The following is an 18,781-nucleotide window of genomic DNA, read 5'->3' on the forward strand; positions in this document are numbered from 1 at the left end:
GTAACCTTGGGCTCTTCCTTCTACTCTACACCTAGTCACCAAATATGGTTGATTCCATCTCCTAAACACCTATAGGATTTATATACTTGTCTTCATTCTCACATCCACTTAATCCAAATCAGTATCAATGGGCTGTATTGTTGGTCTCCTGAGCTCAACCCTGTCTTCATCCTAGCTACAGACCTTAACCAAACTGCAATCAATGACTTTTCTAAAACCATCTGAGCAAAAAACCTCTACACCTCTAAATGGTTCCCACGATCCTTGATATAAAATCCAGGTTCTATCTCTCCAGCTTCTTTCTTACCTCATCCCTTTCACATTCTAGGCTTCAGCCTTAATCTATTTTTTTTTTTTTCAATTCTTTTAATGTTCCTCGCACTTGCTTATTTCCAAGGCCTTTGCCAAGCCATTCTTTTCCTTGGAAGACTTTCTATATCCTTTCCCTCTTACCTCAGTTAACTCCTAGTCATCCTTCAGCTTCTGACTGAGAAAGCTTCTTTAGAGAACTTTCCCATCTAGGTATGGGAATACGCAGGAACCTTATCTATTTGGTTCAGAGCAATACCCCAAGTCTCTGCACAGTATAAATCCCATAGCAGGCACTCAATAGAGATAGTTGTCAGATAAATTAAGTAAAATTTTATACAAATGTAATCATCACAGGCCCTGGAAATATGCTATCATATTATAAATTAATTCATGGGAACCTATTGATTGCTTTTACATTCTATTATATTTTGTAATGTGAAAAAACCCCACAATGATGATGAATGGTAATAATCTCAGAAAATAATGATTAAGCAAACATTCTAAGTAACAAAGACTGTTGCATTTTTTGTCTGTTTTACAACACAGAGGATAAAAAATCTCTAAGACATAACTTCCCTTTTTAACATTTTTTTATATCAAATTTGTTTCTCATATACTGATTAAAATTACATTGTTAGAGTTCCCAAATTCACAGCTTTCAGTTCCACATTAGGTAAATGTTAATCTTAGAAAGTAAATTCAGCAATTAAATTTATGATTAGCAGCTGTGATAGATGGAAAACATGGCCACGTATTTTACACCTCCTCCTATCAAGAGATGGAGCCTGTTGCCTCACCCCTTGAATCTGAACTGGACTTATGGCTTCCTTTGAATAACTTAGTGTGATGTACAAGTTCAGGCGTCTAGACCTCTGTCTTTGCCTCTTTGGAATGGTCCCACCACCATGTACCGATGTCCAGACAAGACTACTGAATGATGAGCAGGAATCCCATCCAATAAACAGCACCAAGGCCCAGATATGAGAGAGGCCAGTTTAGCCCCTCTAACGCCAGCTTAGCTGCCAATGACCAGCCACATGAGTGGGTCCAGATGAACTCAGCAAACTCATGAAATCATGAGAAATCATACATGATAGTTATTTTAAGCCATTATGTTCTAGGGTAGTCTGTTATGTAGCAAAGGCTAATTGAAATATTATCTAAATAAACTCTATATAAACATAATGACTATATAAAATCCAATTTAAAAGCAAATCATACTAATGATAATACTATTTTATTAAAAAAAAAAAAAAGCACTGACCCAAGAGGCAGAAGCAACGCCGCATTTTAGTCTAGGATAATCATTAGTGGTAAAATTTTGAGCAAGCACTTAAATCCCTCTGGGCTTGGTTCTCTTTCTGCAAAGTGGCACTGAGCAAGATGGCGATCATAATTCTTTCCATTAATAAACATAAAATGTGTGATTCCAGCATATATATTTCTAAGACTTACAAAGTAGCTTGAATGTCAATTCTCTTTACAAATGTATTATACATTTTCACTTCTTCCCCTTCAAATAATGTACTCTGATATACATAAAAAGTTTTCTACCTTCCCCTATCCAACTCCACTGCCCTCAGCACTCCCCAAAATTTACCTTTCTACTCTTGATAAAACATATATATAAAGTTTAGTTCAGTTCAGTCGCTCAGTCATGTCCGACTCTTTGCGACCCCATGAACTGCAGCACACCAGGTCTCCCTGTCCATCACCAACTCCCAAAGATCACCCAAACTCATGTCCATCAGGTCGGTGATGCCATCCAGCCATCTCATCCTCTGTCGTCCCCTTCTCCCTGCCCCCAATCTTTCCCAGCACCAGAGTCTTTTCCAATGAGTCAACTCTTCGCATCAGGTGGCCAAAGTATTGGACTTTCAGCTTTAGCTTCAGTCCTTCCAATGAACAGCCAGGACTGATCTCCTTTAGGATGGACTGGTTGGATCTCCTTGCTGTCCAAGGGACTCTCAAGAGTCTTCTCCAACACCACAGTTCAAAAGCATCAATTCTTTGGTGCTCAGCTTTCCTCATAGTCCAACTCTCACATCTATACATGACCACTGGAAAAACCATAGCCTTGACTAGACAGACATTTGTTGGCAAAGTAATGTCTCTGCTTTAGAATATGCTATCTAGGTTGGTCATAACTTTCCTTCCAAGGAGTAAGTGTCTTTTATTTCATGGCTGCAATCCCATGCAGAAATAAACTCTAAAAATCACCATCTGCAGTGATTTTGGAGCCCCAAAAAATAAACTCAGACACTGTTTCCACTGTTCCCCCATCTAATTCCCATGAAGTGATGGGACCAGATGCCATGATCTTAGTTTTCTGAAAGTTGAGCTTTAAGCCAACTTTTTCACTCTCCTCTTTCACTTTCATCATGAGGCTTTTTAGTTCCTCTTAACTTTCTGCCATAAGGGTGGTGTCATTTGCACATCTGAGGTTATTGATATTTCTCCCGGGAATGTTGATTCCAGCTTGTGTTTCTTCCAGTCCAGCGTTTCTCATGATGTACTCTGCATAGAAGTTAAATAAGCAGGGTGACAATATACAGCCTTGATGTACTCCTTTTCCTATTTGGAACCAGTCTGTTGTTCTATGTCCAGTTCTAACTGTTGCTTCCTGACCTGCATACAGGTTTCTTAAGAGGCAGGTCAGGTGGTCTGGTATTCCCATCTCTTTCAGAATTTTCCAGTTTATTGTGATCCACGCAGTCAAGGGCTTTGGCATAGTCAATAAAGCAGAAATAGATGTTTTTTTGGAACTCTCTTGCTTTTTCCATGATCCAGCAGATGTTGGCAATTTGATCTCTGGTTCCTCTGCCTTTTCTAAAACCAGCTTAAACATCTGGAAGTTCACGGTTCACGTATTGCTAAAGCGTGACTTGGAGAATTCTGAGCATTACTTTACTAGTGTGTGAGATGAGTGCAACTGTGCGGTAGTTTGAGCATTCTTTTGCATTGCCTTTCTTTGGGATTGGAATGAAAACTGACCTTTTCCAGTCCTGTGGCCACTGCTGAGTTTTCCAAATTTGCTGGCATATTCAGTGCAGCACTTTCACAGCATCATCTTCCAGGATTTGAAATAGCTCCACTGGAATTCCATCACCTCCACTAGCTTTGTTTGTAGTGATGCTTTCTAAGGCCTACTTGACTTCACATTCCAGAATGTCTGGCTCTAGGTGAGTGATCACACCATCATGATTATCCGGGTCGTGAAGATCTTTTTTGTACAGTTCTTCTGTGTATTCTTGGCACCTCTTCTTAATATCTTCTCCTTCTGTTAGGTCCCTACCATTTCTGTTCTTTATCGAGCCCATCTTTGCATGAAATGTTCCCTTGGTATCTCTAATTTTCCTGAAGAGATCTCTAGTTTTTCCCATTCTGTTGTTTTCCTCTATTTCTTTGCATTGATCGCTGAGGAAGGCTTTCTTATCTCTGCTTGCTATTCTTTGGAACTCTGCATTCAGATGCTTATATCTTTCCTTTTCTCCTTTGCTTTTCACTTCTCTTCTTTTCACAGCCATTTGTAAGTTTAAATAACATTTATTAGTAATAAGCAGTAACAAAGCATACTAATCCAGATGAAGAAAGAGAACATTACGAGGATGCCAAAAGCCCCCTCGTATGTCTCCAATCACAAATGTCTCCCTCCCTCCACCCCCAACGTGACTATCATCTTTACATTTGTGATAATTTCTTTTTTAAAAAAATATTTTTAGCAACTGAGTAATGCATTTCTGAGCAGCATAGCTTAGTTTTGCCTGCTTTGCAACTTGATGGGATTCGAATCATACCACATGCATCCTTTTGTGTCCACATCAATACTTATCATGTTTTTAAACTTCTGCCAACATGTTAAGTATATAAAGGTATCTCACGCTGTATTTAATGTGCAACTACTTTAAAAGATTGAACATTCCTTTTCATATATTTACTAGCCATAGAGATTTCTTCTGTTGTAAAGTGGCTGCTCAAGTCTGCCGCTTCTCTGTTGGGCTGCCTATCTTTTTACAAACTGTAGTTCTTTACATTCTAGATACTACATTACTTCATCAAATCTAAGCAATCAACAGCTTCTAAAATACACCATTATTTTAACCTAAAAAAGAAAAAAAAAAAAAACCCTGGCAATTATAATTGAAATATTTCACATATTGCAATATGCATTCCAATTGTTCAGTTCAATTCAGTCGCTCAGTCGTGTCCGACTCTTTGCGACCCCATGAGTTGCAGCACACCAGGCCTCCCTGTCCATCGCCATCTCCCGGAGTTCACTCAGACTCACGTCCATCAAGTCGGTGATGCCATCTAGCCATCTCATCCTCTGTCGTCCCCTTCTCCTCCTGCCTCCAATCCCTCCCAGCATCAGAGTCTTTTCCAATGAATCAACTCTTCACATGAGGTGACCAAAGTACTGGAGTTTCAGCTTTAGCATCATTCCTTCCAAAGAAATCCCAGGGTTGATCTCCTTCAGAATGGACTGGTTGGATCTCCTTGCAGTCCAAGGGACTCTCAAGAGTCTTCTCCAACACCACAGTTCAAAAGCATCAATTCTTTGGCACTCAGCCTTCTTCACAGTCCAACTCTCACATCCACATATGACTACTGGAGAAACCATAGCCTTGACTAGACGGACCTTTGTTGGCAAAGTAATGTCTCTGCTTTTCAATATTCCAATTGTAGAGAGGCTAAAATGTGAAATAATTGTGTCTCAGCACTGCAGTCTTTTGCCAGATATATGTGGTTGCGAATGGGGTGTTTCTGCTACAGAAATATGCTTTGCAATATGCTTTCTTCAAATAGTGCTTTCTGTAAAATCAGACACCAAAAATAAGAAAAGCTTACGGAGAAAATAGGATAGGGTTGATCTCTCAAAGTCTACTGCAACTCAGTAAATGGAGCACTAGTAAAGTCAATAACAATCCCATGAAAACTATTAATACAATTTAGTCGATGTTACATTCCTAATAAAAAATACTAGAGTAAATAAAATACTTCATCTTTAAAATTTTCTGTGAAAAGGTGCTTGACAGAAAGGTACAGAGGGTTGAGGACACTGAATAATAAAGACAAGGCCAAAGGTACAATCAATAATTTTAAGATAAAGTACAAGTTCAAATTGAGAAAAGAGGCCAAATTGAGGTGAACAGGCATCATACACAGTAAAACAAAAGCAACATTCAGCTGTGTTTGTATATTCTTTGTTTACTTGCTGCTACTTGATGATACACAAGATTGGCTACAGAAAATTAAATAAGAATCAATGTCACTTCTCAGTTCAGTGACATCATTCTCCTACCTACTTACCTGCATTATTGAAACAAATGTTGCAAAACGGAATCTTCTCTCACTCTGATTTCACTTTTTCTCTCTTTTAAATAAACAGTCCTTTGATGACAGAAGTTTTTCATTTTAATGTAGTCACATTTATCAATTGTTTCCTTTAGAGCTAATGGTTTTGTGTTCTGCTTTAGAAATCCTTTCCAAGGCCATGGGGGTATTCTGCATTTTTTTTAAAAAGCATTACAGCTTTGCCTTTCACACCTAGTACTTTAATGTACTAGAGCTTTTTTTTTTTTTTTTCCAGTTTGATGGGAAGTAGTAGCCCAATTTCCTTTTTTTCCTGAAATGTTTATTCAACAAGATTTATTGAAAAAAAAATCAGTATTTTCTCCTCTGATTGGCCATGGCACTCCTGTCACAGGAATCCTATACAGAAAGGCCCATATGAGACTGAGTGTCTACATCCCATTTACCTACTGACCATCCCTGCACATTTATTACAGTGTTGTAATTATTATACTGCTGTGATAAATCTTGAGATACAGCAGAAAAAGTTCACTTGTTTTTTTTCTATTCATAGCCTTTCTATATAAATTCTAGAATCAGATAGGCTAAAAATGCTGAAGTTTTTATTGAATTAGATTGAATCTATTAATCAATTTCAGGGGAACTGAAATCTTTACCATATTGAGTCTTTACTCCATGAACAAGAAATCTCTGTCAAATATTTAGGTCTTCCTTAATGTCCATTAATTTTACCTTATAGAGATCTTTACCCTTTATACTTAGAGATGAATTAGGTATTTCAACTCTTTTTATGCTATGCTTATGCTATACATGGTATTTTTCTACAAATTTTCATTTTTTAATTGTTGATAGTATGAAAGAATAAAATTATGGGAGATGATTTGGTCACTTTACATAATTTATTTATAATAAAATTAACTGATTCTAATGGCATAATTTGCCTATAATGCAGTTCACTGATTCACATGAGAGATTCTACGGATTTTGGGAATCATCACCCCCAAAAGTCTCCCTGCGCCCTTTGGCAGTCGTCCACCCTATGGCAGCCACTGACCTGCTGTCACTATAGTTCTGCTTTTAATAGACGCTCACACAAATGAAATCACACATTAATTTGATTTCAGTAGTGGTTTGTGTCTGGCTTCTTTCACTTTGCATGATGCTTTTGAGATTCATCCAGTTTGCTGTTCAATATCCTTTTATTACCGAGGGGTATTCCAACTCCACTGTATAGATACACCAAAATTTGATTATGCATTCACCACTGGTGGACATTCAGGCTGTTTCCAGATTTTAGATACTATATAAAAAGCTGCTGTACAAGTCTTTGTGTAGATTTACATGTAAATTTATGTTGGGTTAATGCCTAAGAGTAGAGTTGCTGGGTCATATGATAAGTGTATGCTTAACTTTCTAAGAAAAAGTCTGAAGTAGACATACTACTTTGCATTCCCACAAACAATATATAAGAGCTATAGCTGTTTTACATTACTGTTTCCATGTAGGAATTCCTTTCTGGAGCTTCCTGACAGATTTACTTTTTCTAAATCCCAAGAAAAATTAGTTGAAAGGGAAAATGAAGCGGAAAAAATATATACTTCTACTGTGAGAATTAAAACTTAATAATTTAACATAGAGATGCTACTGGTTTGAAAGAATCTATTTGTATCAATTGAAAGCAAGAGCAGGAAACACTGAAAGCAGAATGAAATGTTACTGCTGACATTTCCAGGGACTAGGACAAAAGCATAGGGGAGAGCAGCAGTCACAATCTATCCATCAGTCTTACCTGCAGCTGTTCCCATGCTGCAAGTGTGGGGTCAGGGCTCTGATGATAATAGTGGGTTGTTCTTACAAACATAACACTGAAGGCCAGATAAGACCCTAAGTTGGCAGCTTCAACATGATTCGGTGTAATGTTTTTAACACTGGGCAGGGCATCTAAATGTTACTTGAACACTATTCAACAATGTTCCTGATATTTTCCTCCATTTGATATTTGCTACAAGTTGCAGAGCTTTGTAAATAAGAGAAGTGCAAGAAGTGAATGCTGTTGAACACTTCAGCCTGAAATCAGAAACTAGTCTACAATCTGAAGTAAAAGCAACATAGACTTCAGTGGCAAAAACAATCGGGGCAAGAAAACAAGTACTCTCAGCATTAAAAAAGGAAACAAGCTTATATGAATGATCAGTGCAAAATGAAATATTTTTTCCTACCTCTGAATATTTGTTACCAAAGATGAAGGCGATCAGATAATGCAACTGATACTTTATGTGCTTCACATTTTCATTTCAGGAGTGCAAAATTCAAATCTTAAATATGTGTACTAGTATCTTTCAAACTTTTAGATGATTTTTATTTGGCATTTATTTTGTGTTAGTGTTCATTCTTTTAAGACTTTTTTTGTTAGCAAATGCCTGTATCAGGCTGAGACCATTTAAAAATGTTATCAAAATCTTGTTATATTAATTTTTAATAATATTAAACCATGTGATTTCATGCTGTCATTTTCTCTCTTTAAGTACTTGGTACACTCAGGAGAAACCATCCCACACCTCAGTGTTCAGAGCCATTATTACTGCTCTAATGGTCAAGTGTAGCAGTCACTAGGGTTCACAAGCTATTTGGTTCAACTGGTACTTCGTCACAATCAGCCACAGGTTATACTAAGATTAAATGATGACATCACTTGTCACAAATTATCAGCAACCTATTTCCCGCGGGAAGGAATTTGTCTCTGTGCTCAAGCCCAAGTACACATCCCAAAGCAATCTTAAAACCCCTTCTTGAAGCATCTGTCTCCTGGGACTGCTACCAGTACCAATCCTGTAACAGCCAGGGTCCAAGCAGGAGGAAGAAACTAGATGGTAACTGGAACAAGGACAACCTAACGTAAAGAATTATTAACGATTTATAAAGAATTAACTAAGGCGGAATGAAAGAGAATTCTAAAGAGTACCATCCTAGAGTTGAACAAGAATACCCAAGTAAGGAAAAAACTTGGAAGAAACAGATGCTCCCAAAGTCTGAGATTCAGACCTTTTTGGACAAGGTGCACAGCAGCCCACTGGATGGTAGAGAAGTTTGCTGGGTTGCCTTGGGACAGAGCTGGTTCACTATCAGTGAGTTGAGGCTAGTGGGCAGGGTCTGCTGGAGCACCAATAAAATTCACCAGCAAACTGCTTTGAGTGGAACGGACATACAGCAGGGTGTTTTGGACTTACTAGAAAATCAGCTGGGAAACTGGCTGGGCTTGCTGGAAACCCACTGGAAAAACATTTGCAAGAGATTTTGCTGAAATCTGCGGAGCCTGCTGGGTTCCCCACAGAACTCATCAGGAAACTGTGAAGAACTCAGCTGGCACATTGGTGGAATTTATGAAGCACCTATGTGAGCCTATTTCTGGACTCACTGCTGGGACTCCCCCTACTCCTACCCCTCACTCCCCTCCCTACCCCAACCATGTGTACCACTGAACTTGCCCCTGGGTAGCTGATTGCTAGAGTGCTGCTGAAACTGAGTATCTTTTGGCAGGCAGAAGCAGAAAGAAAAAGGCACACTGAAGCCAGGAAAAGACGACTTTTTTCCTCCAGTATCCTTCCTACACCTTCTACTGATAAAGCTCAACGTTGTTCCAGATGGTAAGGAGAAAATGTGACAACATCATAAGTAGGCAAAAAGAGTAGATTTGAAGCCAAGAGGCTGTGAGTAATAAACTGGCAGACTAGTTTTCTGAGAGATTACATCATGAACTCACGTTGAATTTTTGTCAAATGTTTTTTCAGCACCTATGGAGAAGATCATATGGCTTTTCTAATCTTCACATGTTACACCAACCTTGCATTCCTAGGACAAATCTCACTTGGTCAAAATGTGTTATCCTTTTTCTATATTACCATGTACTGATTTGCTAAAATAAAGGATTTTGAGCCTATGTTCATGAAAAATTTTGGTCTAATACTCAATGTTTTCATCTGGCTTTAGAATCAGGATAATGCTCAGATCATGGAGTGAGATTGGGGAATGTTCTAATTTTCAGAAGAAGCTGCATAGAATTGGCATTATTTCTTCTTTAAATATTTGGAACAATTTACCAGTACCATCTGGGGCTGAAGTTTTCTCTACGGGAAAATTAAAAACTACAAATTTCATTTCTTTAATAGATACAAGGCTGTTCAGTTCTTCTATTTCTTCCTGAGTGAGCATTGGTAATTTTTGTCTTCCAAGGGATTTATACATTTCATATGAATTGTTGAGTTTACTGGCATAAGTAGTTTAGAAAATTCCTTATTATCCACTTAACCTCTGTAGGATTTTCAGTGGTACTCTCTCTCATTCCCAATAATGTTTATCACTTCTATTAATCTTTAAGGAGCAGCTCTGACTCTCACAGATTTCTATTTTTTCTCTATTTTCTAGTTTATTGATTTCTGCTTTTTATTATTTCCTTCCTGCTACTTAATTTGGGTTTACTTTGCTCTTAAGGTAGAAATTTAGATCATCGATAGAGATCTTTATTATTTTCTAATGTAAGTATTCATTACTATAAATTTCCCTCTAAATACTGCTCTAGCAACACCCCACAAATGGATATACTGTAGTGAAATGTGTGATACAACTTTGTAATTTTTCCTGTGGCTTATTCTTTAACTCACAAGTCAGTCAGAAGTGTAGTAATTTAATTTCCAAATATTTGGAGATTTTCTATATATCTTTCTGTAAATGATTTCTAATTTAACTCCATTAGGATCAGAGAACATATTTTACATGACTGAAATCCTCTTAAATGTACTGAATCTTGTTTAATGGTCCAGAATATGATCTATATTTGTATATGTCCCTCGTGCACTAAAGAATGTATATTCTTGTGTTGTTTGATGGCATGCTCTAACAAGTAACAGTTAGGTCAAGTTGGCTGAAAGTGTTATTCATGTTATAATCTTGTTGATTTTTTGCTTACTTTTTCTAAAGCAGGTATTGATATCTTGAATGTAATTATGAAGTTTTCCATTTTAGTTCTCATTCTGATATCATTTCCATTCCATCTGAAGAATTTTCTTTACTATTTTTTATAGTACAAGTCTACTGGAGAAAAATCCCCTCATCCTTTTTTTTTGTCTCAAAAATTTATTTTTTTTTATTTTTAAGAATATTTTTACTGTATACACATCTAGGTTGGCATCTTTTTCCTTCCAGCATTTTGAAGATAACATCTGATTGGCTTCCAGCTTGTACTGTTTCTGTTGATATCTGTAGTCAATCTACATTCCCTTGAATGATCTCTTTTTCTGTCTGCCTTTCATATTTTCTCTTTATCACTGGTTTTCAGCAATTAGATTACGATGTACACTGACTTTTTTTTTTAATGTTTCTACTGCTTGAGGTTTGTTGATACTCTTAGATCTACTGGTTTATAGTTTTCACTGAACCTGGAATGTATGGATATGAGAGTTGGACTGTGAGGAAAGCTGAGCGCCGAAGAATTGATGCTTTTGAACTGTGGTGTTAGAGAAGGCTCTTGAGAGTCCCTTGGACTGCAAGGAGATCCAACCAGTCCATCCTAAAGGAGATCAGTCCTGGGTGTTCATTGGAAGAACTGATGCTGAAGCTGAAACTCCAGTACTTTGGCCACCTCATGCAAAGAGTTGACTCATTGGAAAAGACTCTGATGCTGGGAGGGATTGGAGACAGGATGAAAAGGGGACGACAGAGGATGAGATGGCTGGATGGCATCACCGACCTGATGGATGTGAGTTTGAGTGAACTCCAGGAGATGGTGATGGATAGGGAGGCCTGGTGTGCTGCGATTCATGGGGTCGCAGAGAGTCGGACACGACTGAGCGACTGAACTGAACTGAACTGAACCTGGAAACATTTCAGCCACTATTTTTTCAAGTATTTGTTCTGCTTCCCCCACTTTGGCTTGATAGCATGCCATAGGTTGATATGAAGAGATCAGTTACAGTCCTGTTCTGTCTGTAATCCAAGGTCTGAAAACAGATGTTATAGATATCTTGCCCCATTATTTACGATAAGAGGGTAGACCCAGTATGAGGAGGTGCTTTGTGGCAAAAGTAGAACTGTCCCTGTCTCTCTCACTGTTTGATTGCTTTTTAAAAGTTCACTTTTGTATTCTATTTTCTCTCTATGTTTCTGTTTGATTAATTTATAGTGTTAGGTCTTCCAGTTCACCAATCTTTTCTGTTGCAGTTTCTAATCTGCTAGGTTAAACTCATCCAGTGAGTTTTTGAAGTTCCATATAGTTCCTTTTAAAAATGTGTATCTTGTTTTCTCTTCATTCTGTTCATTTTGTCCTTTAAATCCTTGAGCATATTTATGAGATAACTTTAAAATTTTTGATATGGTCATTATCTGTGTCATTTCTGTGTTTTTCTTTAATCAGCTCACTTTTCTTTTAATTATGGGTCACATTTTTTTTGTTTTTTATTTTTATTAGACACTAGACATTAGGAATATGATGTTATTCAGTGTCTAGATTTTTTTTGTCTTCCTTTAAAGAGTTCTTATCTTTCCCCCTTTCCCTCCCTCTCTTCCTTTATTTTTGCTAACTAGATAAGTTACATGCATATTCACTTGATCCTTTTGGGACTTTTTAAATTAAACTTTGTTAAAGTGGGTCTAAATCTATGGGCTCTTTAACACTACCAGTAAGCCATGACCCTTATGGGGTCTCTCCACGCAGGTTGGTTAGAACTCAAACTACTCTTGGCCCTGTGTAAGCTCTGGGAATTGTTAACCTTACAGCTCACAGAGAGTTCTTTGCCTGCTTTGTGAAGTCACGTTCTCAGCTTAGTATTCAGCAATAAATCGAAGAAGGCACATATGCAGTTTGCCTGAGCTTTCTTTATATCTCTTCCTCTCTGATACCCAGCCCTGCAAATTCCTAACATCTCAGAATTCTTGAACACATATTTCTGTACCCTTAACTCAGAGTCTGCTAAACTCAGCCGAGGCTCTTCCTCCATGTGTTATAGCCTCAAAAGTGCCTCTAAGCAGAAAGCTGATGAAATTACAGGATTCTTTTGTGTGCAATCTCCTTCCTGTTCCCTTAGGGATCACAGCTGTGCTCTGTGAAATGCCTGACAACAGTAGAAGTCTCTATCATTAATTTCGCTGTTTAAATTGTCTCAGGTTTTGTCAGTGGGCACCCCTACTAGGTGTCTTTTCTCCTAAATGTTCCTCCGATATGTTCCCAAAATTTTTTAAACATATTTTCCAGTACAACTGGACGTTCCAACCTCACCTTGCACTTTCCCTACTTTAGGCTAGGAATCAGAATCTTCTCCAGAAAGACCTGGTATCTTTTAGTAAAGAATCACATTTAGAGACCAGATGTGACCATCCAATTTGCTAACTGCTACTGATGCATAACCGTTTCTAGATTCTTGGAAGGGTTTTAGACAGTTCAATTTGTAAGTCAGAAGTTCCTATTAGGATCTGAAATGACTATAGCTGTTTGGAACTTATGAATTAAAACAAATAAACTACAGCTCCTTTCTAGGGCAAAACCTCACACTGGGGAGAAACTGCAAAACTAGGACAATAAATGTAAGTTAAAAAGAAGATTCAAGGAAAAGTGGCAGAGGGCAGCAGAAAGTACAAGTACATATTTTTATTAACTTGCTTTAACAAGGAAAGAGGAAGCTCTAGAGCTACGAAACTAAAAATGCTGCCCTGAGAAACCCCATGCGGGCAAAATACCAAGTTACTTATAAGGGAATAAAGCTCAGATTGTGTTCAGATTCTTTTTTTTTTTTTTAAGAGCAATGCTTTATGCCAAAAGACAATTAGATAATTAAGACAGGGCAAGAAGTTATGAGCCAAAAATCTCATATCCATCCACACAAACTTTTAAAGTATAAAGATCACAGACAATTGATATAATGATTCTGTGAACCCTTCATGGAAATCTGGTAGCGAACAAGCTTCAGACAACCAGAATTATTGAAGAAATGACAACATAGGGTTGGTAGTTTGGTTAAACATGTATCTAAGCATAGAATGGAGAATAAATGACTATAAAGGGGAGAGTGCAGTACATAATGGTTGCTTGCATTACCAATATAGATACAGATCCAGGATCAAAAAACAGGGAGGATGTGGAAAGAATATGCAAAGGAGAGTAAGCTTGCTGATTACCTTATATTTGTGGGAATAAAAGATACTACCTCAGGTCAGATGATGGGAGAGGGAGAAGGAAGGATGAAGAAATGACTGTGTAATTTTAGTATTGCTCATAGTAGGACCAAATAAAAGGGAGGAGGAACAAGCACTATATAAAGGTAGCCATTAGAATAAAGATATAACTCTTCCTAAAAAGAGAGATCAAATGAAATAGATTACACAGTGAAAGGGTTTTTTGTATCACAGACTTGTATATAGGAAAAATGGGGATTCCCAGGTGGTGCCAGTGGTGAAGAACCTGCCTGCCAGTGCAAGAGGCCCCTGGATCAGGAAGCTCCCCTAGAAGAGGGCATGGCCACCCACTCCAGTATCCATGCCTAGAGAATCCCACGGACTGAGGAGCCTGGCAGTCTACACTCCATGGGGTCACAAAGAGTTGGACAGGACTAAAGTGACGTAGCACTCACCCATGCATATAAGTAAAACAGGAAAACATGACAAAACGGGGGCTAAAGATATCACATCAATAAATATAAAGTTTCATACTGGCTACAAAATACAAAAACATGACAAAACTGAGATGAAAGGTATTTGATCAAGTCAATAAATATGAAGTTTCACACTGGGTACAAAGTTCAACACTATTTATAAAACACAGATTCAGAGAGATAAAAGAATAGGAAGATTTATTCTTTTTGGCACATTCTTTACCATCTGAGCCACCAGGGATGCAGAGTGAGATTCAGAAAGATAAAAGAATAAAAAGATTTATCAGGCAAATGCAAAAAAGGCAGGACTTGCAATTCTGAAGCCTGATAAGGTAGATTTATAGGAGGATAGCATAGATAAGGGGTCATATTTTAAAACAAAAAAATTTTATACCATGTTAAAAAGTCTAGACTTTTTAAAGTAATACTAATAAATAGGACCCTCTGAAGGATAAACTACAGATGTGCAAGAATCAGACGTGCCTTAGGTATGAGTCACTATAGTTCAGTTTGTCTCTGTTACTTGTGTTTGCAAATAATTTCATTTTATATACTTCTATATATCTTATAAACCTCATAATACCATAGTGTTATTAACTTTAACCAGAAAAATGATTAAAAGTTTGAAATTAAAGTTTAAAAAACAAAAAAATCAGACGTATACTTTAAAGATGGACTAGACTGAGGTGACATGGGAGGCAGGGGATGCAGTTAGAACGGGGCAAGGGGACGAACACTGCTTGAGTATCTATTTCAGATCAAGTGGTTTGCAATTATACTCAAACTTTAATTCTAATAGCTATATGAAGCGAGCCTTATGACTTCATATTTTATACATGGAGATTCTGACACCTTAGGAAGTTTAAGTAATCTGCCCAAGTGAACCAACTAGTATAACGCTAGAATCAAGATTTTGAAGTCAGTTTTACTTAGTTCTTTGCAACTACATAATGGATGTGAGAGCTGGACTGTGAAGAAAGCTGAGCGCTGAAGAATTGATGCTTTTGAAGTGTGGTATTGGAGAAGACTCTTGAGAGTCCCTTGGACTGCAAGGAGATCCAACCAGTCCATTCTGAAGCAGATCAGCCCTGGGATTTCTTTGGAAGGAATGATACTAAAGCTGAAACTCCAGTACTTTGGCCACCTCATGCAAAGAGTTGACTGAAAAGACTCTGATGCTGACTCGATGGATGTGAGTCTGAATGATCTCCGGGAGTTGGTGATGGACAGGGAGGCCTGGCGTGCTGCGATTCATGGGGTGGCAAAGAGTCGGACACGACTGAGCAACTGAACTGAACTGAATGGCAAATTTTTGTTGTTGTTGTTTAAAGTCTAAGTAAGAAAGAGGGAGAGTCTATGATAGTGCAGAGAGAGAGGTATTTCAGAAGCATAATTAGGAAGGCTTGGTGATGAACTGGACATTGTGTAAGATTAAATAACAAGATAAAGATATAAAGAATTCCAGAGACGGTGTAAAAGCTAGTATCCACAAGGAGTTACAAATATACCGAGAAGTAAAACACATCAGAATGTCCTTAGGCCCTTTTATTGTTTACTGTTTTTCTTCTTCCCTAGACCTACACTAATTAAACCAAGTTTACATGACTTATTATGTGCTTAAAAAAAGAAGCCAAAAACACAAGTACAACAACAATCAGCCCCTATGGAAACTATTAAAACTGGAATGGATACACCAACATCTAGGTAAAAATTCGAAGGCGGCAGGCACTACACGCTTCCTCCTGTTTTCCTTTGGGAAAAGAGCAGATTTTAAAATCAGTAATATCCTAATAATTAATATGAAATGTTTGTTCTCAGTATACAAGCATGGAGAGCAAAAAAGTCTTAACTGTATAGGTTTTAGAAACTGATTTACAGGGGAAAAAAAATCTAGTTAGCAACATGTACATTTATATCATTAAATTCTTAAAGTCTAATGAATTTTTTTAACTCACAATATAGAATCTGCTTGTTTTTCTATTTTTAAAACCCAAACCCTTGAAAGTCCTCTGAAAAATTTTCTCTTTATCTAATTTTTGTTTCATTCCAGTGCCCCAACTTAATCTTCACAATTTCATATGAGATTCTCTAGAGAATTATTTCTAGGTATTTGATTAAATAAAGATATCTTGGCCATATTTCTTTGATTCTATCTTATACTTACATGGAATGGTTCTCAAGTAGAGATTATCTCTGATCACTTGCTGCAGTTTATGGTCAATTGATCCTTTCTGAAACTGAAGACTCAGGTAATGTCGCAAATCTTTATTAATGACTTTGCCTACAACAACAACAACAAAAAAACACAAGACAAAATAAATAATTGTTAGGTCTCCAGTTAAATATCAATGCTAGTTAATGATTACCCTTAAACCATTTAGCCATAAATAGGATAAAAGAAATCAGAGTATTTTACTCAAAATAACATAACTATACCAAACTATTATAGGTACTATAATTAAAATACACACCTATAATATACAATGTGGGCATAATGTTACATGGCAAGAGAGGGAGGAGGTATAGGTCAGAGAGTATGACAAATATCCAAGGTAATTTTATTCAATCCCATGACTTTAAGCACAATCCATAAACAGATAAGTTTCAAATTCTTATCACGTCTCTATCCCTGACCTAACTCCACCAGACTCCAAATGCATCAAACTCCTTCATCTATATTGCAGATAAATAAGTACCTCAAATTTCAGATGACCAAAACAGAACTCTTAATTCTATCCTCTCCCATTACATTTCTCTCCTCTAATTTTAGAAAATCACCTCCTCTGTCTTAGAAAATTACCACCATCCTGCTGAAGCTGGAGCTCCAATACTTTGGCCACCTCATGCAAACAGCTGATTAACTGGAAAAGACTCTGATGCTGGGAAAGATTGAAGGCAGAAGGAGGAGAAGGCGACAGAGGGTGAGATGGCTGGATGGCATCACTGATTCAATGGACATGAACTGGGGCAAACTCTGGGAGATGGTGAGGGACAGGGAAGCCTGGCGTGCTGCAGTCCACTGAACAACAAGAACAACAATCCAATAGAACAAGCCCCAAACCCAGAAGTCAGCCTCAATTTCTTCTTTTTACTTCTATCCCTCAATGCAATTAATTAGCCGTGTTTGTCAGTTCTCCCTTCAACACATATCCCGTAACTGCCTACTTCTCTCTACTTCCATTGCTACCACCCTAAGCTAATCCACCATGATTTCTCACCTGGAATTCTGCAAAAGCCTTCTAATCCATTCCCCTGTACCCATTTTTGGTTCCTTCCTGCTTCCATCATTCCCAAAGAAGCCAGAATGAGATTTTAAAATGTAAGTCAGATAATCGCTACTCTGTTTAGAGCCACCCAATGACTTCTTGCTACTCTTGGAATATAATTCAAACTTCTAAACAGGGCCTAGCAAGCCCTACATGTTGCAGCTGTGATTATCTCGAACCCAAACTCATCCACCCTTGCCCCTCTCAAACTATGTTCCGCCCACAAGTCCATCTTTCTCATCTCTGATAGGCCAAATGGGTCCTATTCAGAACCTTCTGCCTGTCACTAGATGCAACAGGCATTCTCTGTCCATCTGTCTGACTCCTAGATACCACGTAAATGAGTAAGAATGAAAGGTTTCTTCCTTATTTGTGGGGAAAATGGGAGATTAAAAAGCATAATATTAGGAATATCAAAGAAATATTAGCAGAAAAATAGGGAGCTGCAGAAATCTGGTAGCAGTGAATTTGTAATAATGGTTGAACTTATAATGATTATCAAAGCAATACAAACACTTTTCATTAGATAAAATTTCAGTAACTCAAAAAGAGCAACGCTAAAACAAAACAGATTATGTTACTGAATAAGAAATGACTGGTTGATTGATTAAAATATACACTTTACTTCAAACAATATAGTCATGGCCAAATTAGATAATTCAAAAGGTACTACAGATCGGTTCATTCTTTCAACTTATTTCATAACATAGCATTTCTAATTCTCTCTTTTCTCACAGAAATAAATATACATAACCTGTATGAGAGAGCACTAAAATAAGCAGAAAATCAGAGTGCTTCTAAAGTTTGGAGATAACATTCATGTTCTAAACTAATAAACACAAACCAAAAAGTCCCTGTTTTACATTGTTAAAAATAGATACCGAGGAAGGGGGAAACCTTGCGATCAAAGAAGAAAACCTGAAGGATGTTTACAAGGATAACACTGAACAATCTGTGCTGAGGCTGCTTCTGTCAGGACATTTAGTGGCCCCACCAACCAAAGTCCAATTTAGATGGGCTCATATTATTTCATTTTTTAAATTATAGTACTTATTCATTGCTGGGTAGAAGAAAAACCCAATTCATAATCAGTACTCTACAGTCACATTGCTTATTGAACAAAACCATACCCAATTACAAGTTTATTAAGTATTTTGAAAACTAGGTAAAAAGTGTTTTGATCACATTGTAATAATCATTATACAAAAGCTTTGGTGGATTGTTACATAAGTGCTTGAAAGTGTTTAGTGATGT

At 37.4% G+C, this 18,781-nt stretch overlaps 1 protein-coding gene across 2 annotated transcripts in view; it reads right to left on the reverse strand.

Annotated features, from left to right (window-relative positions):
- MAGI3 (membrane associated guanylate kinase, WW and PDZ domain containing 3) overlaps positions 1-18,781 on the reverse strand; it is a 247,806-nt gene that overhangs the window by 94,843 nt on the left and 134,182 nt on the right. For both annotated transcript variants that reach the window (XM_068963940.1, XM_068963941.1), the window contains exon 2: positions 16,426-16,542. In XM_068963940.1, coding sequence (XP_068820041.1) covers positions 16,426-16,542 — 117 coding nt within the window. The remainder of the gene's footprint in view (positions 1-16,425; positions 16,543-18,781) is intronic.

This window comes from Capricornis sumatraensis, chromosome 2 (genome assembly GCF_032405125.1).
Source record: "Capricornis sumatraensis isolate serow.1 chromosome 2, serow.2, whole genome shotgun sequence".
In the NCBI taxonomy this organism is placed as follows: domain Eukaryota; kingdom Metazoa; phylum Chordata; class Mammalia; order Artiodactyla; family Bovidae; genus Capricornis; species Capricornis sumatraensis.